The sequence below is a fragment of the Rhinopithecus roxellana genome, chromosome 14 (genome assembly GCF_007565055.1).
Source record: "Rhinopithecus roxellana isolate Shanxi Qingling chromosome 14, ASM756505v1, whole genome shotgun sequence".
In the NCBI taxonomy this organism is placed as follows: domain Eukaryota; kingdom Metazoa; phylum Chordata; class Mammalia; order Primates; family Cercopithecidae; genus Rhinopithecus; species Rhinopithecus roxellana.
This window is the reverse complement of record NC_044562.1, coordinates 95,753,600-95,781,528: the sequence shown is the minus strand read 5'-3', so window position 1 is coordinate 95,781,528 and position 27,929 is coordinate 95,753,600. Positions and strand designations below refer to the sequence as shown.

The 27,929-nt window shown below is 39.9% G+C and overlaps 2 protein-coding genes across 17 annotated transcripts in view; both read right to left on the bottom strand.

Annotated features, from left to right (window-relative positions):
• PTH2R (parathyroid hormone 2 receptor) overlaps positions 1-21,411 on the bottom strand; it is a 138,562-nt gene extending 117,151 nt beyond the window's left edge. For all 3 annotated transcript variants that reach the window (XM_030916653.1, XM_030916652.1, XM_030916654.1), the window contains exon 1: positions 20,887-21,411. The gene's annotated coding sequence lies outside the window, so the exon portion shown is untranslated. The remainder of the gene's footprint in view (positions 1-20,886) is intronic.
• Positions 21,412-22,339: 928 nt separating this feature from the next.
• PIKFYVE (phosphoinositide kinase, FYVE-type zinc finger containing) overlaps positions 22,340-27,929 on the bottom strand; it is a 93,056-nt gene continuing 87,466 nt past the window's right edge. For all 14 annotated transcript variants that reach the window (XM_010376842.2, XM_030916391.1, XM_030916389.1 and 11 more), the window contains 3 exons: positions 26,950-27,211; positions 26,462-26,536; positions 22,340-25,913 (listed from right to left, as the gene is read on the bottom strand). In XM_010376842.2, the coding sequence (XP_010375144.1) occupies positions 25,798-25,913; positions 26,462-26,536; positions 26,950-27,211 (453 nt within the window). In that variant the 3' untranslated portion in view covers positions 22,340-25,797. The remainder of the gene's footprint in view (positions 25,914-26,461; positions 26,537-26,949; positions 27,212-27,929) is intronic.

Sequence of the window (27,929 nt, the reverse complement as noted above, 5' to 3'; positions counted from 1 at the left end):
TCTACCAGCTAATAGTCCCTACCTGATGAGTGCAGGCCTTGAGACAGTCCACACAGGGGAAAGCTAGTGCTCTAGGACAGACACACTCCACAACACCTGGGTGAAGAGAGCAGAAAGAGACCTACATTTGTGGGCTTTTATTCAGTGAGTTCCATCCACTAGAGAAATGTGGTCAATGACTGCACCTACCGAGCAGGCAACTCACTCCATTACCAAGGAGAATAGTATGGATCAGGGCAAGAGGCCAGGGGTACTTAGAGAAAGTCTTTGTTTAAATAGGAAGGGGGGTGATAATTTAAGTAGGCAAGACATTGTATGATATACAAAGAATCTACTGATCTTATTTCCAATAAAATATGGAGTATTTTTCTCTCAATTATGAGGATAAAATTCCTGACATACATGACTCACAGGGTTTTTATAAAGCCAAAGACAAGGGAAGAAAAAGGTATTACTAAACTGTAAATATCACTGTTAATTCAGATACCATCAAATTCGCATACAAGTATCTTATGAATTTAAAGTTTATGTCCTGTCACTTGGGGCTGCTTCCTCTGTTATATAGCTTGCCTTAGCAAGTTCCTATTCAATATGACAAATTATATAAACTCTCATTGAATGGAAACTCGCTAAGAATAATTGACATGTTAAATGGGAAATAGCTAAGGAAAATAACATTTATTGGGAAGCTCCTCTGTGCCAGGGAAACCTGACACATGTTATTCATTGACCTCATGGCTGTCCTTAGGCATTAGAGAATTCCTTGGCTCCTGGGGTCATACCCACGTTCATAGAGCTAGTGAGAATGAAATCAGAAAATGCAGATGCCACTGGATAATTGGTTTGGGATGATTCTGAGCCTTTGAATTTTTCTGACCCTGGAGATTAGGAATCAGGAATGCTCTGTGTAACACATCTTTACAAAGGGTCTCTTTTTTTTTTTTTTTTTTTTTGAGACAGAGCCTCGCTGTGTCACCCAGGCTGGAGTACAGTGGTGCAGTCTTGGCTCACTGCAACCTCCACTTCCCAGGTTCAAGTGATTCTCATGCCTCAGCCTCCCAAGTAGCTGGGATTACAGGCGCACACCACCACACCCAGCTAATTTTTGTATTTTTAGCAGAGATGGGGTTTCACCATGTTAGCCAGGCTGGTCTCAAACTCCTGACCTCAAGTGATCTGCCCGCCTGGGCCTCCAAAAGTGCTAGGATTACAAGAATGAGCCACCGTGCCAGGACCCAAGGGTCTCTTTAAGATCGATTTTTAATTATTAAAACCCAAACGTGTTAAGCTTCATTGCTTTGCCTTTTTGATGACTTTGAATGTAGCAAATATCTTTCCAATGAGTAAAAGGCAGTTCCATTTTTATTTTTTTATCACTGCAGTTGATTACTTGCAGAAACACAGGCTGAATTAATTACTAAGTATTTCACTTACTCCAGGAACTCTTTCTTTGTAAATCATTAGAGAAGTAACTATGACACTCTGATGCTCAATTGTGTAAAGGTACATTTACCTTGATTCTTTTGTGTCCCATAATATCCAACATTTCAACAAAGAGCATTATCTACTTACTTTATTAATATACATTTTCCTCCCATGAACACTTCCAGAAACCAGCTGCTGCCCAAATAAAATTATTAAGTCCCAGCCTGGTGCCAAATATGATTATTTGTTACAGACTAAGTGATAATGGTGGTATGAACTGCAGAGTCACACTTTGAAAACTGCCCAAGAAACTGTGTGATGTGCAGAGAACATGTGTTTCGCTAGCTATCTGTAGTTTTCAACTGTATCTTCAGTTAACACCATGTACTGATGTACCATACGCTGTGGTATGCACTTTCTCTAATCTTCACAACCACCTTGCAATGTAGCTATCATTATCCCCATATCTAACACAAGTAAACCAAGGCTTCATGACGGTAAATGACTTGCCCAGTGTATAACTCAGGTGCACTGTCCTCCTCTTGTCTACAGCCTGAGTCCATTCAGGCTGCTATAACAAAAATACCTTAGACTGGGTGACTTAAACAATAAATATTTATTTCTCGCAGTTCAGGAGACTGGGAAGTCTGAGATCAAGTTGCTTGTAGATTTGGTATGTGGTGAGGGCCTGCTTCCTGGTTCACAGAGAGCTGTCTTCTTGCTGTGTCCTCATATGGTAGAAAAGGGTGAAAGAGCTCTCTGGGGTCTTGTTTATAAGGACATTAAATTTACTCAGGAGGGCTCCACCCTCCTGAACTAATTATCTCCCAAAGGCTCCATACTTCCTAATACTGTCACACTGAGGGCTAAGATTTCAACCTATGAATTTTGGGGAGAACTACTGAAGGCAATCATCTATCAATCTTACCTTACATACTTGAAAAAGGCATTTTTAATTGAAGAGGGTAGGAGTAGGAGCACATAATAGGGGCAGATAAAAGAGGGAGTGATGTGCTGCAAAGAATAGAGCCCATATATAGGAATATGTCCAAGGCATGTGCTCAACATTACAAGATCAAGAAATAAAATGATATGTCATTGGGTAGAAGCTGGGTTTTGAAAGATGATTTGGATGTGTGCTTTCTTTTTTCTTACTCTTATTACTTAATTGTGTGGGTTAGGAAGCAAGTCCAAAAATAACAGCAAAAAATGGGTACTCTGAAAAATCAATTTATGTAACGCGAATAAACTTCTGCTGACCAATTCATGTGGTAACATAAAATTTTAACTTTAAAAAAGGACTAGTTTTACAAAAATATTTCACCTTCAATCAAAGTCTCTTTGATGAAAATCACACATTTGCCAACCCAGATGTTATTTATATATAAAAATACACATAAAAGTGCAACGGTAGGTGTTTTAATTTAAATAGGAACTATTTTATAACCTATAACAATATGGATAAGAAAGTTCCTTCTCAAGTTTTCCTGGTTCATTTCCTTTGTAATACTTTGTAAAGTGCTAGTTTACATTTTTAAAAAGCCTAGGATTTCAACCAATACAGTTTAACACTATATGATCTTGGCAAAAATGTTTTCATTACTGACTGAAAAAACACAGAAATAACATGAGGCTAAATGTTAATGGTACGGTAAATTGGCATGCTGTTACACTGTGTGAAATGGCAGCGAAGAATTTATTCATTCCTTTTAGAATAGTTAGTGCTTAAATAAAAGCACTGATGGGCGTTTATTGTGTGGTGGGGGGAAAGAAAAGAAAGTCTGAAACCTATTTGGGCTTTATGGAGAGCTAGAAAACTCTTCCCTATTCATGAGAGGATGGGAACTCAGAGTGCTAAAGAAGTGCTGGAGACATGGGCATTTTGTCATCTCCTCTGGAGCCTGCTCTCTCTTACTCCCTACTCTGCTGAGCACCCCACTCTCATGATCCAGCTTCCCTGTCAGTTCCTCCCTCTAGTCTCTGGTTACACACACAGAACCTGCTTCTACTGCCTTCTCTGGAAATCAAAATGACCAAGAAAGAGAATGTGACTGAATTCATAGGCATCATCCAACATGGAGCCTTTCTGTTGAACAGAGTTTTCAAATCACATCACCTCACAGGCTGCTGGGCTCTGGTACATCTAGACTATGCAGAGTTGCTTTGGGGATAAGAAAAAGTGTTGGATCACACAGAAGAAACTGCTTCTGGCCACTTTATTCTAAAGGGAAAACGACCATGTCAAGTTCCTTGCCTTGCCTCTAGTTCAACTATATAAAGAAATGTTAGGAGAGTCAAAAATGAGTAAAGATAGGTCGCTGCCTTCACAGAGCAGACAGTTTCAAATTATTAATAATGGACTTTGAGTGGAATGACATTTAGGTGTCTTCACAGGAGTTTTACACTGTCCTTCTACCTTAGCTAATAGAGTCTTCTTTCCTGAGCCATACAGCATATTCCTTTCTCAGGGAACTTGAAATTAAGTGTTCAAGTTAAACTTTCTTCTTCTCCTTGAGGTTCACAGGGGGGATGCATTATTTTACAAAGAGATTTTACAAAGTTTACATGTTAAAAAGAAAACATCTTGGTCTCAGATGGCTTATAAAATCGATACTAGAAACCAAAGACTTTTGCAACCAACATAACTCTCTGAAACTAAAAAAGTAAAAACAAATCTCATCTCTAAATTCACTTAAATATCCTTCAAACAAATCAACTAATTTTTGTCATGTTGCTAATTAAATATTCTGAGAATGTTTACCTCTGTCAACAAAATAGACCTCATCAGTATTCACCTCACATCTTAATGATTATTTTACATCCAGTGCCACCACTAAACTGCAAGCTCCTTGAGGCTAGGAGTGGCATCTTTCATCTCTGCAGCACTGGTTCTAGCCAAGAATACATGTTCAATGCATGTTTTTTGATTGAATGAGTGAAGGTCTTTCCTGGATTTAGTTGCTTTTAAAAGTGAATGTCATTTGGGCCGGGCGTGGTGGCTCACGCTTGTAATCCCAGCACTTTGTGGGGCTGAGGTGGGCAGATCACCTGAGGTCAGGAGTTCGAGACCACCCTGGCCAAGACGGCGAAACCCCATCTCTACTAAAAAATACAAACCTTAGCCAGGCATGGTTGAGGGTGCCTGTAATCCCAGCTACTTGGGAAGCTGAGGCAAGAGAATTGCTTGAACCTGGGAGGTGGAGGTTGCAGTGAGCCGAGATCATGCCATTGTACTCCAGCTGGGCAACAAGAATGAAACTCCGTCTCAAAATAAATAAATAAATGTCATTTGAATTCTAAACAGTAATCGACGTGCATTTAGGCTATTAGATTTCAAACAAGTGCTAAACCAAAGATGACCGTCACAGGAACAATCATTGAGGTGTAGAAGGCAGACTGCAAGGAGTAAGCAGAGTTAGTGTGAGGTAGCAGTGAGTGGTGTACAACTTCTCAAAGCTCTGTAATAGAGTAACTAAAACAGAAGTTAAAGGCATAGGAAAAATAAGGGGTACTTTTTGGAGAAAGAGTCAGCCAAAGACAGGAGAGTGATGGATCAAGAGTGAAAAAGAACCATCAGAAATGGCAGTATATTCTCTTTTCACTTGTCTGTCTTTTAAATTTAGAACAGTTGGTTCTTTGATATGGAGAAATGTGAAAGCATTTTGATAGTCAAAAAAAAAAAAAAAGGGCAAAAAAGACCCTCTCAATGTCATTAAAATCAAAGTCTTTAAGGTGGGGCTATTCCTATATGCAGTATAATCACTTATTTTTACAAACAACCTTGAATCTACTATCTCAATGATACAGGGACAAAAATACATAAAGTATATGAAGTGTAATTGCTTTCAAATAAAAAGCTTTTAGTGCTACTTTCATTTGGAAAAAAGCGAATTATATTCTGGAATATAATATATTAAACTATTTCTAACTTAAGCCTCCACCTCAAAACTACAAATTCTGAGATGTAACAAAGTATTGTCAAAGAATAACATAGAAGACATTTAGGGTTCAAATACAGATGTTTGGGATTGAGCTCCCTTAGTCCCAGTGGTCCTTCCAGAGTTTCCTCTGCTCCAGATTAAAATGTGGAAATTTTAGAGTTAAGTACTTCACAGCCCTCTAGTGGTCACTGCTCACCACTACAATTTAATTTTGATTCATCTTGACTCCAGCAATGTCCCAGCAAATACCCTCTTCCTCCAACCACATGAGCAGGGACAATTGTTACAGCACCTTGCTAAGTGCCATATAAAAGCAGACAATGTCCTAAAGGTGAGAATTCATCAAGTTAAAAATTTCCTCCACCCTGGCACACATATTTTGGTAAATCTGAAATTTTTTCAATGCAACAAGCAGCAAATAACAATCAGGGCGGGCCAAATTCAAGACAACTAACTCCAAGGATGCGCTAAGGGACATTACTACAGCAATATTATCTATTATCTCTCCATAGCTTTTATTTTTCAGTTGAACAAACCAAAAAAAAAAAAAAAAGATTTACAAAAAGAAAAAATTCTTTCATTAGGTGAAAACATCAGAAACAATTCCTAGGCCAGCAGCTACTGATTTACTCATATAACTCACTTTATGGCTTATCTCTTTCAAGACACTTCACTTCGGCTCTCTACTTATTTTTCTTCTCTTTTGTTTTAGCCAAAGACATCAAAATACATGTTCTAGAACATAAGTATTTATTTATTTATTTATTTATTTATTTGAGACAGGGTCTCACTCTATCACCCATGCTGCAGTGCAGTGGTGTGAGCTTGGCTCAGTGCAGCCTCCACATCAAGCGATCCTCCCACCTCAGCCTCCCGAGTACCTGGACCTACAGGCATGTGCCACCACGCCTGGCTAATTTTTTGTATTTTTGGTGGAGACAGGGTTTTGCCATGTTGCCTAGGCTGATTTCGAACTTCTGAGCTCAGGCGATCCACCTGCCTCAGCCTCCCAAAGTGCTGCGATTACAGGCATGAGCCACCACGCCCAGCCAGAACATGTTTTCTTTGGGGTATAAATTGGGGATGGGAACATTGTTCCTAATTTTATCATTAATGTAATTCTTCGTGTACTCTTTTCCTTTATGTACCTATAATAGACAAGAGTTGTAACTATTGCCTAGAGTAAACATTTTCCCTGCATTTCAAATATCTTTTTTTAGTTGACATGCCCTAGTTTATACATCCACTCCCTCTTATATTAGGTATTCATTTGTAGTGTTTTGCTATTACAAATAGTATATTACTTAACAATTCTAAAAATGTACCTACTTGTGAACATTTTAATTAAGTGAATGCCAAAAAGCTAATCAAGCTTAGGGTATATTGTTACAAAGTATTCTGGACAAGAAAACTACTTATATGTCCTAACACACACTTCCATGGCCTAGAATAGATTTAAACTGTAATAAACTTGCCCAAAACCAAGGTCTCATCCAGCTCAGGATGATGAGGCTTGACCAAGCATCCTTTCTGGAAAATATTCTTTAGTCTTTCAAATGACAATCTCTTAAATCAATCAAGTGATGTATTACATGGGATAATCTAACAGTGCCTATCACATATAAACACTTAATAAATGTCAACTACTTATGCCTGTAATCCCAGCACCTTATCGGGCCGACGCGGGCGAATCACAAGGTTAGGAGTTTGAGACTAGTCTGGCCAACATGGTGAAACCCCGTCTCTACTAAAAATACAAAAAATTAGCTGGGAGTAGTGGCGGGCACCTGTAATCCCAGCTACACGGGAGGCTGAGGCAGGATAATCACCTGAACGCGCGAGGCGGAGACTGCAGTGAGCAAAGATCACACCACTGCACTACAGGCCGGGCGACAGAGTGAGACTCCATCTCAATCAGTCAATCAATCAATGTCAACTATTGAGATTTTCCATCTTGCATTTCTTCAACATTAGTGGTGAACTAAAAAGGAAACAAGTAGGGAAAGTTTGGAAGCAAAACTGACATCTTGTCCTACCCCATTATGAGTATGTCGTATCACAACACACAGTGAGTGGCAAAAACCTAATACTTTGCTACCTATGATGACTCAGAGTCATCTCATCCAGTGCAAGACCAGTAAATCAATTAAACTTTGAGCATTTCCTGAAAGTTACTGCAACCCGAACAAACAATGTTATGCCTAACTGCAATCTCTACAGATATACCATAAAAGCACTATAAGCTTGGTCATGTTGGGAGGAAAACATTTCATCTGTCAACTTAGATCTGAGCAGTCTAGGGCCTGTGAATTAGTGGAAAATACATTAACAGGAGAAAAGTTTATTCTCCATGCCTGAGGGAGCGCTCTATAAGGAGTCACTTCCCAAAGAGCCAGTGGTAAGGGTTTATATACCAGCTGAGGCTTCAGTGAAAAAGTATAAAAGGTTCTGATAAGACTCATTTACACAACTTTATTTTTTAAGGTCACATTTGCAAACATCTGTCACCTCACTGTCTGGAAACTCCCTCACAAGGAGTTTATGATAAAAGAACTCGGACAGCTCTGCTTTCGGTCAGATAAGCCTTCTTTCCGCGATTGTTTGTCCAAATGTTTTCAGTTTAAAGGAATCTTTACGCCTTTCTGGTGGTGATATGGTTTGGATATTTGTCGCCTCCAAATCTCATGTTGAAATACAATCCCCAAGTTGGAGGTGGGGCCTAGGGGGAAGTGTTTGAGTGAAGGGGCAGATCCCTCATGAATGGTTTGGTGCCATCCCCATGGTGATAAGTGAGTTCTGGCTCTGGTTACTTCACAGTGAGAGCTGGTTGTTTAAAGAGCCTGGCACCCCCCGACCCTCTCTCCTGCTCCCTCTCTCACCATGTAAGATGCATGCTCCCCCTTCACCTTCAGCTATGATTGTAAGCTCCCTGAAGCCCTCACCAGAAGCTGAGCACATGCTGGTGCCATGCCTATACACTCTGCAGAACTGTGAGACAATTAAGCCTCTTTTCGTTATAAATTTCCCAGCCTACAGGTATCTTTTCATAGCAATACAAATGAGCTGACACAGGTGGGTATAAATTGGGGATAGGAGGTGGGTTGTTCATTCCTTCATTTCCCCCATTTGAAACATTCACATGAAGTTTCACAAAGATTGGATAATTTCCTGTGTAGAAAAGACTCATATTAGGAGTTGGGAGGTAACAGATCTGCAAAATGAAAGAACATAGATTACAACAGAGAAAAATCTGAACACACTGGTCCATACTCTGTTGAACCAGTCTCCCAGTTGTGGGAATAGGTCGGTTCATCAGTTAATTGGACTATGCCTTATTTACCTAATGTAGAATGTTGACCTTTCTTTTTTTCTTTTTTGAGACAGAGTCTCGCTCTGTCACCCAGGCTGGAGTGCAGTGGTGCAATCTCTGCTCACTGCAAGCTCCGCCTCCCAGGTTCACGCCATTCTCCTGCCTCAGACTCCCAAGCAGCTGGGACTACAGGTGCCCGCCACCATGCCTGGCCAATTTTTTGTATTTTTAGTAGAGACAGGATTTCACCGTGTTAGCCAGGACGGTCTCAATCTCCTGACCTCGTGATCCGCCCGCCCCAGCCTCCCAAAGTGCTATGATTGCAGACGTGAGCCACCACGCCCGGCCAACCTTTCTTTTTAAATGATATAGATTAGACACAATTTTTCCTTTCTAATTTATATAGAAGTAGCATTGTTGCCAGTGATTGTACAAGCTCCCTTCTGTTGGGCAGTCAGCATATCTAGGACACAATTTTGGAGTACAACAGAGGCTACATTGCTAACTTGTAAATGGCATGCTTCCCAGTCTGTATAGTGGCACCAGATTCTTGTTCATTACTTTGGAACGCTTAGAATTGTTCTTTCTACATCATACATTGCCAGGCTTTGGAAAAGCCTTTTCATTACTTAGAACTTAGGGTTGCAATACACAAGTGGGTTGTCTATGATGTTTCATCAGGTTTATCTACATGGCATTAATTTATATATAAAAGAGCCCCAGTTGTAATGTGGCTAGTATTCAAAGTGGGGTATCTGGTAAGGGAAGGCACCAGATATCCAAGTTCACATTTCTCTGACCACTTAGGTAGGAATCTTTTATATATCTTATTGCCACATAAAAATGAGACCAGGCCAGGCACAGTGGCTCACGCCTGTAATCCCAGCACTTTGGGAGGCCGAGGCTGGCGGATCACTTGAGGTCAAGAGTTTGAGACCAGCCTGGCCAACATGGGGAAATCCTGTCTCTACTAAAACTACAAAAATAAGCTGGGCATGGTGATGGGCATCTGTACTCCCAACTACTCAGGAGGCTGAGGCAGGAGAATCGCTTAAACCCAGGAGGTGGAGGCTGCAGTGAGCCGAGAGTAACAGAGAGAGATTCCGTCTCAAAAAAAAAAAAGAGAGAGAGAGAGACCAGTGTTGGTTTAGACAAGGTCACAGTGGAACCTGTGAACAACCAAGTTGGAATTCTGTGTCTTTCACGACCCTTATCATCAATCATGTTGGCATCTGCACATCCTTACTTCCAGTGTGCTTCTGTTAGGCTATGAGGGTAAAACAGGTTGTGAAACACCTGACAGAGAAACCCTTTAATTTAGACTTGGTAACTATAGAAATGTATTTTATTTATTGACCAAGTTAAGGTCCATCCATCCAACTGTAGTCATGGGTGTTGGTCAAGCCAACTAGGGGAACACTTGAGCTATTCCATATCCCACTATTTTTTCCTACAAACCAGGAATATTATCCTGTAATCTGATATTCACTCACATTGAAATACTTAGTTATAATCCAAGTAACAATGACAGTGCAGGGTTATTTAGTGCCATCTGTGAAGCCAAACCACAGAATTTGCTAGCAATACATTTTTGAAATGTTACCCAGAAAAGGTCCAGTACTCTATTTATTTTCAGTGTAGAGAGATTTCCTTCCAATAGTCTTACTTGGGTAAAGCACTGACCTTGAGCTTCCATGGAGGCTTCCCAGTGCCAAATTAATCTACCAGAGGAGGAGACAGAGTGACTTTGTCTTCCTGTTTATGGATACCATAGGCTTTTATATATCCACTGTCCAGAATGGGTTCACCAGGTATATTTGCATTGGTAGGAACAAAAACTCTTCTGCGCTATGTAGACATTCACCTAACAAGTAACCAGATTGACTATTTAAGGTGGCCAGGCTTTGAAAGATTGGAACAAGCAGGTGCTGAGGTAGTGCCAGAATTGTCAAAAAAAAAAAAAAAAGTTAAGGTTTAGTTGAGGAAGATCCACTTTGAAAGGGATACCAGTGTACAGGAATGGCATGGAAAACAGAGAGGTGAATGGTGGGGCAGTATAAGAATACTTGCTTTGTCAGTTAGGACGGCAGCTAAGTCTATTGCATATAAGCATGGAGGCATGCCTGATGCTAATTAACATGAGAAAAGTACTGTGGGACATATCTGGGTTGACATGAGAAAAATGTTATGGGACAAAAAGATTGTCCTAAGATACCCACAACAATCCCATCGTTTTCACAGTAATATAGGTAAAAAGGATTGTCAAAGTTGGGTAGTCCAAGGGCTGAGGTGTGGACAATGTTTCCAAGGAGGCTGGTGCCTCAGAGTACCAGGTAAAGTGCTCTGTGGTTGTATCTAAGACACCATATAAAGGTTAGATATGGGCAGCAAAATTGGGAATCGATTGGCAATAGACAGTTGCTCCTAAAAGTTCACGTAATTGTTTATCTTTGACAGATAATGAATAAAATTGATTCAAGGCACTTTAGGACGAGTTTTTGAGTACCCTAAAATATTTTATGGCCTAAGTAGGTAACAATCTTTTGTACCCATTGGCATTTGGACCTGGAAGATTTATAACCTTAGTCAGTCAGTGCCTTCAGGTGAGTAAGGGAGTCCAGAAGAGCACCCTATTTGCTCTGGTTGCAAAGTAGTAGGTCATCAACATATTGGAAACAAAGAGAACCTTGAGTAATTGTCATAGAGTCTAATTTGACTTTGAGAACTTAGAAAAATATTGAGAGGTATTCACAATATACTGGAGGTATGCAAGTCCATGTTAACTGTTTCTTCTTAAATTTGAGACTGAGCACAGTGGCTCATGCCTTTAATCCTAGCACTTTGGGAGGCCAAGGCAGGCAGATCACCTGATGTCAGGAGTTCGAGACCAGCCTGGCCAATATGGTGAAACCCCGTCTCTACTAAAAACACAAAAATTAGCCAGAAATCACTTGAATCTGGGAGGCGGAGGTTGCAGTGAGCCAAGACTGTGACACTGCACTTCAGCCTGGGTGACAGTGAGACTCTGTCTCAAAAAAAAAAAGAAAAGAAAGAAAAAAAGAAAAACTTTAGCTGAATTAAATTTAAAGGAGTGAGGCCAGGTGTGGTGGCTCACACCTGTAATCTCAGCACTTTGGGAGGCAGAGGTCAGGAGTTCAAGACCAGCCTGGTCAACATGGCGAAACCCTGTCTCTACTAAAAATACAAAAATTAGCTGGGCATTGTGGCACATACCTGTAATCTCAGCTACTCAGGAGGCTGAGGCAGGAGAATCGCTTGAACCCAAGAGGCAGAGGTTGCAGTGAGCCGAGATTGCACCATTGCACTCCAACCTGGGCAACAAGGGCAAAACTCCATCTCAAAAAGAAAAAAAAAAATTAAAGAAGTTTAACTGAGCAATGAATGATTCACAAATCAGGTAGCCTCCTGAGCCAGAATAGGCTCTAAGACTCCAGCACAGCCACGCCGTGGAAGATGATTTATGGACAGAAAAAGGAAAGTGACATACAGAAAACAGAAGTGAGGTACAGAAACAGTTGGCTTGGTTACAGCTGAGCGTTTGCCTTATTTGAATACGGTTCGAATAGTTGGCTACATTTGATTGACCAAAACTTGGTAAATGGCACAAGTGTAAGCTACAGTCTGGTTATATCTCCACTTGTTACAGTTCACAATGTACAGAAAAACCTTTAGGTTGAACTTAAAATATGTAAGAAAGCAGCTTTAGGCTAAACTTTATTTAACAAGAGGAAGTGTGAATCAAGGTACAATGGTATCAAGAAGAAAGCTGAGCAGAAGTCAACTATTATAAACCAGGCTGCACCAGCAGGGATTGAGGTAAGGATGATGGCTGGCCTAAGAATTATGGGATGGTGAGGAATGATGAAGGAGTTTATGGCTATTAGATCTTGTACAAATTGAAAAATATGATTACCTCCTGAATCAAATTTCCCTTCTTTCTTTACTAGCAAGCCAAGGGTATTGCAAGGTGAGAAGGTAAAAATAAGGACACCCCATTATAAAAGAGAGGCCCATTATAGGTTCAATTCCTAATTCTGCATCTCCAGATAGGAGGTACTGAGCTACAGATAAGAAATGATTATAAGGGAAGACTATGAACTATACCAACAAACAGGGATGACCTATAAGAAATGGATAAATTTCTAGAAACACCAAACCTGCCAAGACTGAATCATGAAGAAATAGAAAATATAAACAGACCAATAACTAGTAAGGAAATTGAGTTGGTAATTAAAAACTTCCCAACAAAGAAAAGCCCAGGACTAGAACATTAAAAGACACAGACTGGCAAATTGGATAAACAGTCAAAACCCATCAGTGTGCTGTATTCAGGAGACCCATCTAACGTGCAGAGACACACATAAGCTCAAAATAAAGGGATGGAGGAAGATCTACCAAGCAAATAGAAAACAAAAAAAGGCAGGTGTTGCAATCCTAGTCTCTGATAAAACAGACTTTAAACCAACAAAGATCAAAAGAGACAAAGAAGACCATTACATAATGGTAAAGGGATCAATTCAACAAGAAGAGCTAACTATCCTAAATATATATGCACCCAATATAGGAGCACCCAGATTCATAAAGCAAGTCCTTAGAGACTTACAAAGGGACTTAGACTCCCATACAATAATAATGGGAGACTTTAACACCCCACTGTCAACATTAGACAGAACAATGAGACAGAAAGTTAACAAGGATATTCAGGAATTGAACTCAGTTCTGCACCAAGCGGGCCTAATAGACATCTACAGAACTCGCCATCCCAAATCAACAGAATATACATTCTTCTCAGCACCACATAGCACTTATTCCAAAATGGACCACATAGTTGGAAGTAAAGCACTCCTCAGCAAATGTAAAAGAACAGAAATTATAACAAACTGTCTCTCAGACCACAGTGCAATCAAACTAGAACTCAGGACTAAGAAACTCAATCAAAACCGCTCAACTACATGGAAACTGAACAACCTGCTCCTGAATGACTACTGGGTACATAACGAAATGAAAGCAGAAATAAAGATGTTCTTTGAAACCAATGAGAACAAAGATACAACATACCAGAATCTCTGGGACACATTTAAAGCAGTGTGTAGAGGGAAATTTATAGCACTAAATGCCCACAAGAGAAAGCAGGAAAGATCTAAAATTGATACCCTAACATCACAATTAAAAGAACTAGAGAAGCAAGAGCAAACACATTCAAAAGCTAGCAGAAGGCAAGAAATAACTACGATCAGAGCAGAACTGAAGGAGACAGAGACAAAAACCCCTTCAAAAAATCAATGAATCCAGTAGCTGGTTTTTGAAAAGATCAATAAAATCGATACATTGCTAGCAAGACTAATAAAGAAGAAAAGAGAGAAGAATCAAATAGACACAATAAAAAATGATAAGGGAGATATCACCACCGACCCCACAGAAATACAAACTACCATCAGAGAATACTATAAACACCTCTACACAAACTAGAAAAACTAGAAGAAATGGATAAATTCCTGGACACATACACTCTCCCAGGACTAAACCAGGATGAAGCTGAATCCCTGAACAGACCAATAACAGGCTCCGAAATTGAGGCAATAATTAATAGCCTACCCACCAAAAAAAGTCCAGGACCAGACGGATTCACAGACAAATTCTACCAGAGGTACAAGGAGGAGCTGGTACCATTCTTTCTGAAACTATTCCAATCAATAGAAAAAGAGGGAATCTTCCCTGACTCATTTTATGAGGCCAGCATCATCCCGATACCAAAGCCTGGCAGAGATACAACAAAAAAGGAGAATTTTAGACCAATATCCCTGATGAACATTGATGCAAAAATCCTCATTAAAATGCTGGCAAACCAAATCCAGCAGCACATCAAAAAGCTTATCCACCGTGATCAAGTGGGCTGCATCCCTGGGATGCAAGGCTGGTTCAACATATGCAAATCAATAAACGTAATCCAGCATGTAAACACAGCCAAAAAACAAAAACCACATGACTATCTCAATAGATGCAGAAAAGGCCTTTGACAAAATTCAACAGCCCTTCATGCTAAAAAACTCTCAATAAATTCGGTATTGATGGAACGTATCTCAAAATAATAAGAGCTATTTATGGCAAACCAAACCATAGCCAATATCATACTGAATGGGCAAAAACTGGAAGCATTCCCTTTGAAAACTGGCACAAGACAGGGATGCCCTCTCTCACCACTCCTATTCAACATAGTGTTGGAAGTTCTGGCCAGGGCAATCAAGCAGCAGAAAGAAACAAAAGGTATTCAATTAGGAAAAGAAGAAGTCAAATTGTCCCTGTTTGCAGAGGACATGATTGTATATTTAGAAAACCCCATTGTCTCAGCCCAAAATCTCCTTAAGCTGATAAGCAACTTCAGCAAAGTCTCAGGATACAAAATCAATGTGCAAAAATCGCAAGCATTCTTATACACCAGTAACGGACAGAGAGCCAAATCATGAGTGAACTCCCATTCACAATTGCTTCAAAGAGAATAAAATACCTAGGAATCCAACTTACAAGGGATGTAAAGGACCTCTTCAAGGAGAACTACAAAGCACTGCTCAATGAAATAAAAGAGGACACAAACAATTGGAAGAACAGTCCATGCTCATGGATAGGAAGAAACAGTATCGTGAAAATGGCCATACTGCTCAAGGTAATTTATAGATTCAATGCCATCCCCATCAAGCTACCAATGACTTTCTTCACAGAATTGGAAAAAACTACTTTAAAGTTCATATGGAACCAAAAAAGAGCCCGCATTGCCAAGACAATCCTAAGCCAAAAGAACAAAGTTGGAGACATCACGCTACCTGACTTCAAACTATACTACAAGGGTACAGTAACCAAAACAGCATGGTATTGGTACCAAAACAGAGATATAGACCAGTGGAATAGAACAGAGCCCTCAGAAATAATACCACACATCTACAACCATCTGATCTTTGACAAACCTGACAAAAACAAGAAATGGGGAAAGGATTCCCTATTTAATAAATGGTGCTGGGAAAATTGGCTAGTCATATGTGGAAAGCTGAAACTGGATCCCTTCCTTACACCTTATAGAAAAATTAATTCAAGATGGATTAGAGACTTAAATGTTAGACCTAAAACCATAAAAACCCTAGAAGAAAACCTAGGCAATACCATTCAGGACATAGGCATGGGCAAGGAGTTAATGTCTAAAACACCAAAAGCAATGGCAACAAAAGCCAAAATTGACAAATGGGATCTAATTAAACTAATGAACTTCTGCTCAGCAAAAAGAAACTACCATCAGAGTGAACAGGCAACCTACAGAATGGGAGAAAATTTTTGCAATCTACCCATCTGACAAAAGGCTAATATCCAGAATCTACAAAGAATTCAAACAAATTTACAAGAAAAAAACAAACAACCCCATCAAAAAGTGGGCAAAGGATATCAACAGACACTTCTCAGAAGAAGACATTTATGTAGCCAACAGACACATGAAAAATTGCTCATCATCACTGGCCATCAGAGAATTGCAAATCAAAACCACAATGAGATACCATCTCACACCAGTTAGAATAGCAATCATTAAAAAGTCAGGAAACAACAGATGCTGGAGAGGATGTGGAGAAATAGGAACACTTTTACACTGTTGGTGGGACTGTAAACTAGTTCAACCATTGTGGAAGACAGTGTGGCGATTCCTCAAGGATCTAGAACTAGAAATACCATTTGACCCCGCGATCCCATTACTGGGTATATACCCAAAGGATTATAAATCATGCTGCTATAAAGACACAAGCACACATATGTTTATTGCAGCACTATTCCCAATAGCAAAGACTAGGAACCAACCCAAATGTCCATCAGTGACAGACTGGATTAAGAAAATGTGGCACATATACACCATGGAATACTATGCAGCCATAAAAAGGATGGGTTCATGTCCTTTGTAGGGACATGGATGCAGCTGGAAACCATCATTCTCAGCAAACTATTGCAAGAACAGAAAACCAAATACCGCATGCTCTCACTCATAGGTGGGAATTGAACAATGAGAACACTTGGACACAGGAAGGGGAACATCACATACCAGGGCCTGTCGTGGGGTGGGGGGGCCGGGGGAGAGACAGCATTAGGAGATATACCTAATGTAAATGATGAGTTAATGGGTGCAGCACACCAACATGGCACATGTATACATATGTAACAAACCTGCTGTTGTGCACATGTACCCTAGAACTTAAAGTATAACAGAAAATTTTAAAAAAAGCTTTTGTTCATCAAAGGACACAATAGTGAAAAGGCAACCTACAGAATAAGGGAAAATATTTGTAAATCATATATCTGATAAGATGATAGCATGCATAATATATAAAGAACTCCTACAATGCAACAATAAAACAATCAAATTACTCTATTTTTAAAAATGGACAAAGCAACAAAAACAAAAATTGACAAGTAGTACCTAACTAACCTAAAGAGCTTCTGCACAGCAAAAGAAACTATCAACAGAGTAAACAACCTATGGAATGGTAGAAAATATTCACAAACTATGCATCTGACAAAGGTCTAATATCCAGAATCTACATGAAACTTAACAAGCAAAAAACAAACAAGCCCATTAAAAAGTGGGCAAAGGACGTGAGCAGACACTTCTCAAAAGAAGACACATGCAGCCAACAAGCATTTGAAAAAATGCTCTACATCACTAATCATCAGAGAAATGCAAGTCAAAACCACAGAGAGATACGATCTCATATGAGTCAAAATGGCTATCATTAAAAAGTCAAAAAATAACAGATGTTAGTGAGGTTGTGGAGAAAAGGGAACACTTAGACATTGCTGATGGGAATGTAAGTTAGTTCAGCCACTGGGGAAAGAGGTTTAGAATTTCTTAAAGAACTTAAAAGTGAATTATCATTCGACCCAGCAACTCCATTACTGGGTATATACCCAAAGAAATGTAAATTGTTCTGCCACAAAGACACATGCACACATATGTTCATCATAGCAATATTCACAATATCAAAGACATGGAATCAACCTAGATGCCCATCAGCAGTGGACTGGATAAAGAAAATGTGGTACATATACACCACAGAATACTATACAGCGATAAAGAAGAACGAAATCATGTCCTTTGCAGCAACATAGATGCTGCTGGAGGCCATCATTCTAAGCAAGTTAATGCGAGAACAGAAAACCAAATATCACATTTTCTCACTTACAAGTGGGAGCTAAACATTGAGTACACAAGAAGGGAACAATAAACACTGGGGCCTACTTCAGGGTGGAGGGTGGGAGAAGGGGGAGCGTCAAAAAACTACCTATCAGGTACTAGGCTCATTTACCTAGGCGACCAAATAATCTGTACAACAAACCCCCATGACACACAATTTATCCATGTAACAAAGCTGCACATGTACCCCCAAACCTAAAATAAAAGTTGTAAGGAAAAACAATAGGCAAAAGACTTGGATAGACATTTTTTCCAAAGATGATATATAAATGACCAACAAGCATATGGAAGGATGCTCAACACCACCAATCATCAGAGATATACAAATCAGAACCACAGTGAAATGTCACGCCAATTAGGACATCCATTAAACACACACACACACACAAACAAGTGTTGGTAAGGATGAAGAGAAATTGAAACCCTGTGCACTCTTGATGAGATTATAAAATGGTGCAGCCACTATGGAAAACAATATGGAATTTCCTCAAAATATTAAAAGTAGAACCACCAAATCATCCAGCAATCCACTTCTCGGTATTTACCCAAAATAACTCAAAGCAGAGTCTCAAAGAAGTATTTGCATACCCATGGTTACAGCAGCATTACTCATGATAGCCAAAAGGTGGAAGCAACCTGTGTCAGAATTCTCCAAAGAAACAGACATATATATGATACCTATGCATCTATGATATAGATATATCTATATTGATGAGACATCTATGTATAGATTAGATATATAGAGATGAAATAGATACATAGATGCCATATATGAGACATCTATATAGAGAGACATTGATATCATATATATGAGACATCTATTTATCTATGGGATTGATATATAGATATCATATCTATATGAAATAGATACATAGAGGAAATTTATTATGGGGATTAGCTCACATGATTATGGAGGTCAAGAAGTCCCACAATATGCCATATGGAAGCTAGAGAACTAGGAAAGTTCATGCTGTAATTCAGTTCAAGTCCAAAGGCCTGAGAATCCGGGAAACATACAGTGAAACCGCAGTCTGAGTCCGAAAGCCTAAGAACCAGGGAAACCACTGGTATAACTTCTGGGGTCTGAAGGCCTGAGAACCAGAAGTTCTGATGTCTGATGGCAGAAGATGGATGTCCCAGCTCAAGGGCACGGGGGTGGTGGGGAGAGAATTGGTCCTTTCTCCACCTTTTTGTTTTGTTCTGACCCATCCACATTGATGAGGGCAGATCTTTATTCAGCCTGCCAGTTCAAATGCTAGTCTCTTCTGGAATAATGTTTCACCAGCTATCTGGGCAGCCCTTTGCCCAGTCAAGTTGACACATAATTAAACATCACACAACCCAAACATTTGAAGAAAAATTAATGGATAAACAAAATGTGGTATATACATACAAAGGAATAGTCTTCATCCTTTTTTTAAAAAAAAAAAAAAAGGAAATCCTGATGCGCTACAACTTGAATGAACCTTAAGAAATTATGCTAAGTGATGTAACCAGGCAAGAAAAAACAAATACTTATGAACCCATTTATATGAGGTAATGTAAGTAGTCAAATTCATAGAAACAGAAACAGTAGTTACCTGGAGCTTGGGAGTAGGGGCAAAGAGGAGTTACTTAGTTTTGCAAGATGAAAAAGTTGTGGAGATCTGTTTCACAACAACATAGTTACACTTAACACTATTGGATTTTACAATTAAATAATGGCTAAGATGGTAAAATTACATTATGCATTTTTTACTTCAAAAAACCAGAGCACTGGTTGGGTACGTCCTGCCCAGAGTCTGCAGCTGGAGTACTCTGAAAAGGAGAGCAACTACAACCTCCCACAGCTGACTGCAGGAACCCATCGCTGCCAAGCCTGGAGCAAGGGCCGCACCCAGATGGCCACCATCTATCTGCCTCAACAACCACGAAGTGCACAGCTCTAAGAGTGGGGCCAAGTGGGCCAAGGTGCCCGAGCTCAAGGAGCACAACGGGCAGGTAACAGGCATCAACTGGGCCTCCAAGGGTAACCTCATCATGACCTGTGGCACAGGCCACAAGGCCTCTGTGTGGACGCTGACGGACTGGGCTGGTAAGCCCACACCCACTGCCTGCTGTGTGTATTGGGCCCACAGGACAAGTTTGCTGTGGGCGGCAGCTGTGTGTTATCGCCATCTGTTATTTCCAGCAGGAGAATAACTGGTGGGTGTGCAAGTACATCAAGAAGCCCATTGGCTCCACCGTCCTCAGCCTGGACTGGCATCCCAGCAACGTGCTCCTGGCTGATGCCTCCCGTGACGTCAAGCACAGGATCCTCGGTATACATCAAGTGCGTGGAGGAGCGGCCGGCACCTCCACCATGGGACTCCAACATACCCTTTGGGGTGCTGATGTCTGAGGCCAGTGGTAGATGCGGCTGGATGCTCAGGTTGGCTTCTCAGTCAGCGGGTGCCACACGGCCTGGGTCAGCCACGACAGTACTGCGTGCCTGGCTGATGCCAAGAAGAGGAGGGCCTTGCACCCCCGGTCCCCAGCTTCATCACAGAAGGCAGCCTGGTGACAGCAGGCCACAACTGCTTCCAGGTGCTGTTTTACCCTGGCACCTGGTGGGTGGCTGGATGGACGAGGCCAGGTAGAGCTAGTAGCGTGGCTTGCCACCCGCCAGACTCCAGAGCCTCAAGCAAGCGGGAGGGCGGCAGGGCCCCGGGAGCGGCCTCCACTTGCCGCACAAGCACAGTCTCAGACAGGTCTGGCCCAGAACCGCGGTCCTGCACCCCAGGCATGCCCAGCGCCTGAGCGAGGACCTCAGGACCAAGTGACCTGCGAGGAGCACTCTGCCCTCATCCCAGCTGCCAGGGAAGGGGCCCCGAGGGGCTCGGGGAGGCCGCGGCTCCGGGTGTGACAAGAAAGTTCCTAGGGACCAGTAGGAGACCCCGTGGGGGCTGCTTCCGAGGAAGGCGGGAGGACAAGTGGAGAGCTCTTCTTACCTGTTCAAGGAACCTGTGCCTTCTTCTTGAAGAAATGCTTTCGTTTACCGTAGAAAAAGAAGAGAAAAGAAAAAGCACTAGGCTGGTGACAAACTGCTTCGAAGCATAAAAAGGTCATTTTCAAGGGAAAAATCATTTTTAAAAACTCTCCATTTTTAACAATATTAACCCAGGAATTTTATCAGATAATTTCTCTCCAAGAAACCTGTGGGTGTATGGGGACTGGAGAGCGGGCTGCCTCCCGAGCCACATCCGTTCCTCCCGCCCAGCAGGAGAGCATGGAGGCAGCGACTGGACGCCCCGCAGATCTGCCACCTCCCGGTCTCCCTGCACAGCTGGCCACCAGCCCAGCCACCTCTCAGGGCACGCTCTACCCAGTCACCCTCGCCTTCCCCTGCATGAACCCAGGCAGGGGGCGGGCCTCCCAGCTTCGTGCCCACAGGTGTGAGGTCCTGTGAGAGGGAAGCCTCCCCTCACGTAGGGGACCTGTGGTCCCCTGGAGCACGGAGGCACTGGCAGAGGAGACCCCTGCCCACCCACAAGCTCAGCCAATCGCAAATGGAAGAGGGCGGGACTTCTTCCTTTAGTGCCCTATCGGAAGAAAGAAGGGCAATGCTGCTTGCCCATTATTGGCTGAAATGAACTGTGGGTTTACCTAAGTTACGGATTCTCCAGTGGTTAACCAGGAAGAGAATGAACAGAACAGAAAGCGACACCGCCAGGCCAGATGAAGCAGAATAGTCTGGAGGGAGGGAGCCTAAGGCCGATTCACACTGGCTCTCTAGAACTAAATCAAAAGGAAATCCCCAGCTTTCCACACCGAAGTAACAAAAGGACTGGAATACTCCCTTTGCAAGCACCCTCCTCCCTTTTCTGCATGGCAGACTGAAAAGTTAAAGTATCTCTGATTGGTTGCTTTCTGCAACCAGACATTGGCATAGGAGTGTAACTTTGTACCTTCACTTCAGCCTCTGATTGGTTGCTTTCCACAACCAATCAGATGCTTGCATAGGCTGTAACCTTTGTAACTTGAGCCTCTGATTGGTTGTTTTCCATAACCAGACGCTTGCATAGGGTTTAACCTTTGTAACTTCACTTCAGCCTAATGGGTTGCTTTCTGCAACCCATCAGCCTGATTGCAGGCCACTAATTCATTCACACAGGGTGTACACCAAGTAACCAATGGGAAATCCCTAGAAGGTATTTAAACCCCAGAAAGTTCTGTAACGGGAGCTCTTGTGCCCCAGTGCTCCAACCCTGTGGAATGTACTTTTGTTTTCAATAAATCTCTGCTTTTGTTGCTTCATTCTTTCCTTGCTTTGTTTTGTCCAATTCTTTGTTCAAAACGCCAAGAACCTGGACACCCTCCATCAGTAACACAGAGACTAGGCTTGCATGACAAATTCCATTGCCTTTTGTTGTCAATTTCTTCAAGCAGATTCAAAACTAAGTTGAGTAAGTAGATTCTCAGTTTATTAAGATTTCTTTATTTACATTACAAGTCTCCAAAAGTTCAAGGCAGTTATCTTTTAAATAACATATCAATCATATAAAATAGCTAGAACCAAAGTAGAGAAATATATACAATATAATACATTAAGTACTTTCAATATAGTGGCATTTTTCATATTAAATTAAAAGAGGCTACTATGATTTACAATGTCATTTCTCTAGTTTAAAATTCAACATGTCAAAAGACATAATGTACATTTTTTACAAAACTGACACAGCAGTATTAAAACTGCTAATGATTGTAGTTTTTATTTTTTCTATAATACACTGCACCTGTGTTACAAAAACAAACAAACAAAAAACAAAAAGGGATTGCACTAGATGGTTTAAATACTGCATAAGTCAGTATATTAATACTTGAGGAATAATGAATGGCTTGATCCGTTTTATGATCAGGCTCATTCACAACACTTTTCACTCTTCAAGCTCAGCATACTCCTACAGGTAATTACTTCCCTTGGCAGTTTTACACAGGGTCACTGCAAATGGGTAAAATGTCATGAAGCTGATGACCACAAAGCCATCACAAAAGCTGATGTCAATATAACCCTAGTATTTACAATACCTAATAAGAGCCAAAGCTAGAAAACCACTCACTGCTAAATCATGGAAAAAATTATAGTTTGTAAGAAATTTTGAATATAAAGTATTCAATAGACTACAAAAGAGCTTGCAACAGCTTGTTCCCATTATTTTTCTTATGTCAGAATTAGAAAAAAGTAAATCCTTCCTATTTTTTAATAAGTTTTGATGGCATCAAAAAGCTTCACATTTATAAATAAGGTTTTTGTACAAAGCAACATGTTACTGACATAGTTTTCTCTTGCTACTATCAATTATTCTTGGGACTCATATTGTATGTTAAGGAAGGAAGTATTAAGATTTCTTCCTCATTCCTAAATTTTCAGAATTAATATACTCTAGGCCTTGAAGGAGAGGAAAACAGCCATTTAATACTTAACACTGAGTAGGACAGTATTTGAAATATCTCATATCTATGATAGCGGCCTAAACAAGAGCAGCAAGCGACCAGACATACAGTTCTACCACTCAACAGAAACAGTTAAATTTTACATTTCCCCTTCATTAATACTGTCCAATTTTAAAAGGAGAGATTACCTTTGCAAGGCAGCAACTACTGTTTCAGAATGTATTATATTGAAAATTTTTGCCACAAAGTTACCTACTAGACAAAAGTACTTTATAACATAGTTGTTCAAGCCATGGGCAAGGAAAACAAAATCAACAGGACACATTATTGTCAGAAGCCATTCCTATTGAGCATTCCTGCTATGCACATAGAATTGAAACTAAAAACAAAGAAACAACCTGATTGCACCTAGTGGGAGACACCTTATACTTCAAGTGTTCATGACTACAGGAAATGGACAGGATAAATAACACTAAGTATCCTCACAGAAAAAATGAACAGAGACAAGACAGTGTTGGCATTTTAAATCAGATACAAAATCCATTGTTCCTGGACACAAAATAAGTGAATAATGTTCCACATTTATTTTTTTACTTCTGTACAGCTCCTTTACTAGTCTTTGATTTCAAAACTAAAATCCTCAGTGTTTTGTGTATCTTTAAAAGGCACATACACATTTTTAAAAGGGGTCAAGTGGAACTTAGCATCACATTAGTCGTAAGTCCTTGGTCAACTTGCTTCCAGTTCAAAACAAACCACATTTTTAATAAGCACCAAATACCAACCTACTGCCTTCATTCTCTAAAGCAAATTTTCTATAATGTTCCTACTCAAGTATTCATCATACTGTGTAACTGAACTTGTCCAGATTTCTTATTATGTGAAGGCTAACGTGCTATTATTACAGGCAGTCCAAAAACAGTGAAATCTTTACAACTTTGTAAATCCCCAAATTATCCTTGTTACAAAAAGAAGTCAAGAGGAAATATTCTGGGGTTACAGTATTTCCTCAAAGATAGTTTACTACTTCTGATCACTTTTTAAACAAAAATGCTATTAAACAAGAAGTTCCTTACTAATAACAACTTTCTTTTTTGTTGTTGTTTCATTTTGTTTTTTTGAGACAGAGTCTTGCTCTGTTGCCCAGGCTAGAATGCAATGGTATAATCCTAGCTCACCGCAGCCTCTGCCTCCCAGGTTCAAACAATTCTCCTGCCTCAGCCACCCAAGTAGTTGGGGTTACAGGTATATGCCACCAAGCCTGGCTAATTTTTTGTCTTTTTAGTAGAGACGGGGTTTCGTCATGTTGGCCAGGCTGGTCTTGAACTCCTGACCTCAGGTGATCTGCCCGCCTCGGCCTCCCAAAGTGCTAGGATTATAGGCGTGAGCCATCGCACCCGGCCTATTTCTTAACATTTCTTAGCAGTCAGAACTAGCTATTATGTAGAAAGTTGGAAAGGGGATGTCCAAGTGGAAATTTTTTTATTTTATAGATGCCACTAATAAATTGCTGGTTATATTGAAAAGACACTTTGCCTCTGTGAAAAAAACAAGTGTTTCCCTCTCACTCAATTTCTTGGATTGGGCCTAATTTATTTTATATTTTAAAAATCCTTCATTAATAATTACTTCATTAGGGTTTAGTAACTACAGACTCATTTACTAATGATTTACTATGATACCCTGAAAATAGAGAAAAAACCCTAGAATATGAGCATATGCAAGTAAATGCAGTTTAATATATCAATTGCACAAAAGTTTTAAGCAAGTTGTAAAAATATCGCAAAAAGAAGGCTTAAAGTTAATGGCTGTAGCCTCCTGTCATCTACAGAGAAAACAAAATTTTAAAAACATCAAACATACTCAAAAACAGGCAAGCTGGAAAGATAAAGAACATGACAGGATTCTCAGTTTAAGTCAAATTCCTCAATAAAACAATAAATGCCCACGTGTTTAACTGGCCATTAATGGAATAAATCAGAATTTTTGTGAAGGTTTCAGAAATTCTAATAAGTAACATTAAATTATTACAGAAAAACCCAAAACAAATTCAGCAGCTCTACAAATGCTTTCTAAGCAGAGAATGTGTTAAATGTGATGCCAGGATAGTCAATTTATGAGACATTGTTTTCTTCTTAAAACAATAAACTAGCAAATTTAACCCATTTTTTTACCCTATCTACTCATCTCCAACTTTAGCCCTTTGAAACATGTCTGTATTTTAGCTTAAGAAAATTTTCAAGCCACTTCCCAACCTATAGACAGCTAATCCACAGGTATCAAAAACCAAAGTGCAAATTCATGGAGTTTTTACCATTCCATTACGGACAGTCTAAAGAGCCACAGAACTGAAAAGTCTTTGTATACAGTGGTGAACACGATGAAGAAATAAAACATGTAGCTTATTTTTGGTCCTTTGTTCCTGTCCCCTTTTCCTTCACAGTCCATTTCAAAATATGTGCTTGATTTCAGCAATTCAGACCCAAGCCTGTCCAGTGGTCTGGTACCATTAGGAAATACTTGTCCATTGCCTCACAAAACCGAGTCCTGTACAACTCCGGAGACACCACTGTTGGCATTTTACCTAAGATTATGAAAGAGAAAAGCAGGGGAAAGCTGTTAAATAACTGATTGGGCAACTGAAGTCAACTGACCATGTTCTTTCATATAAACTGCCTTAAAGATACACATGCAGAAGCAGTCTAAGTGAGCAGGAAAGGATATCTGCTATGCCATATGTCATGGGACAAGGTCCTACCTGGTAGGAGTTTCTGTTTAAAAAGACTCGCTCCTGTCTAGAGATGAGAGATGTCTAAAAGCACAAATGAGGCTAACAGTGCTTAGAGAACTTGGAAGTCTCAAGTGTTAATTAAAGACAATCTCTTAATCAGAACATCTGGCTTTTTAAGAAATCTTTTTGAGAACCTCTGACATTTTAACTCAAATTTACACCCAGTATTTCCCCACCTATACAATTCTCATTATTGTTTGGTCACTTTAGAAATGACAATGAAATCAATGATAATCACTTATTTTTTACAACTAAAAAAAAAGAATCAGTATCCACTTTTAAAATTTTAATTGATAAGAAATACATGTGAACAATTTAAACAGAACAAAAATTCTCTTCACCTTGTCCGCCTAAAATTCCTGTTGATTTCACAACCATCTCAAGCTTTTTGTCCCATGTAAATGTTCGAATATAATCTGGGGGTAGAAGGAGTGAAATTAGCAATAAAGCTATGTTAATAAATATAATCAAATGACAATAGCAATGACTATTACTACTACTTATATGACAGTTAACTTTTACTGAGTGCTAACAATGTGCCAAGTGCTGTTCTCAGGGTTTTCTCCACACTAACTTGTTTAATCCTCACAACAATCACAAAGGGCCTCATTTATAAGTGACTTTTTGAATTCACATATTTTTGGTAAAGATAATGAAAATGAGGAAACTAAGTAGAAGAGACTAGAATAAAAAACTGTTATTTGTGAAATTTCAAATGAAAGTTTGTGAAAATATTCAATAAGCTATTATTAGACCAAGTTCAACAGAATCTTTAAAATTTGACTCTGACTTCAATCATGAAATATAAGTAGGATACTCATTGACTTACCTATAATTCCAACTACTAGCTCATTGCTAGTATCATCTCGCCCAACCAGCAAAGAATAATCTATAATGAGGTGGCTAGAAAGGAAATGGGAGTCACTATGGATCGAGGTTCTCAGCACAGCTTTGGAATGAGAACGAATGTATAAAGGGTTGTCTCGAACCATCTTTAGGAGATTTTCATCTAGCAGGACCACATCACAACTCTCTTTTCCAGTGTCAGTTTTTACATTCCGATTCCTAAGAGAGCCCTTCAAATCAAAAACCTAGCAGAAAGAAAATGCTTTGTCACTTATGTATGGGTTGCCACAAATGATTAGTTAATGTAAGTAAATCAAAAAGGCAGAAAGACTCCTTATAGTCAATACCATTACATACACTCCAAAGTTTAACTGAAAATTGAATCATAAGTTTTTAAATGCATGGTGATATCATTGTACAGTACATAAAATACACAGTAATATAATTCTATCATTTAAAATTAACACCTAGGTACTCAATTACTGAAACATTTCCGAAATACACTGGCCAATTTAATCAACTTTAAGATACATTAACAAGTAACTCCAGAAATATATCATTGGATCACAAAACAGTGTTTAAAAGAAAGAGAGAGAGAGAGAGAGAGAGAGAGATGCAAACAGTCTTAAGAAACAAACTCTGGACACTTACTTACAGCAATGTAGAAGAGCATAACGTAGGAATATTTGGGTGGTAGGAAAAGCAATGCACTCAAAGGACAGGGGACTTGAGTACCAGGACCAGTACAACCTGTAGTATATTCTACAGACCAATGCTGGTCAGTTGCTCCTGGCTCACTACGACATTAGGGAACTAGTGCCAGAATATAAATCAATTACATTATTAAGTATATTATTTAGTTCAGCTGACATTTTTCTCATAGAAGGTGTTCTCAATGAAGAAAGCAGTGCACTGAATTACATTCTAGCACACACGTTCCTTATCTCATCACAGACTAGAAAC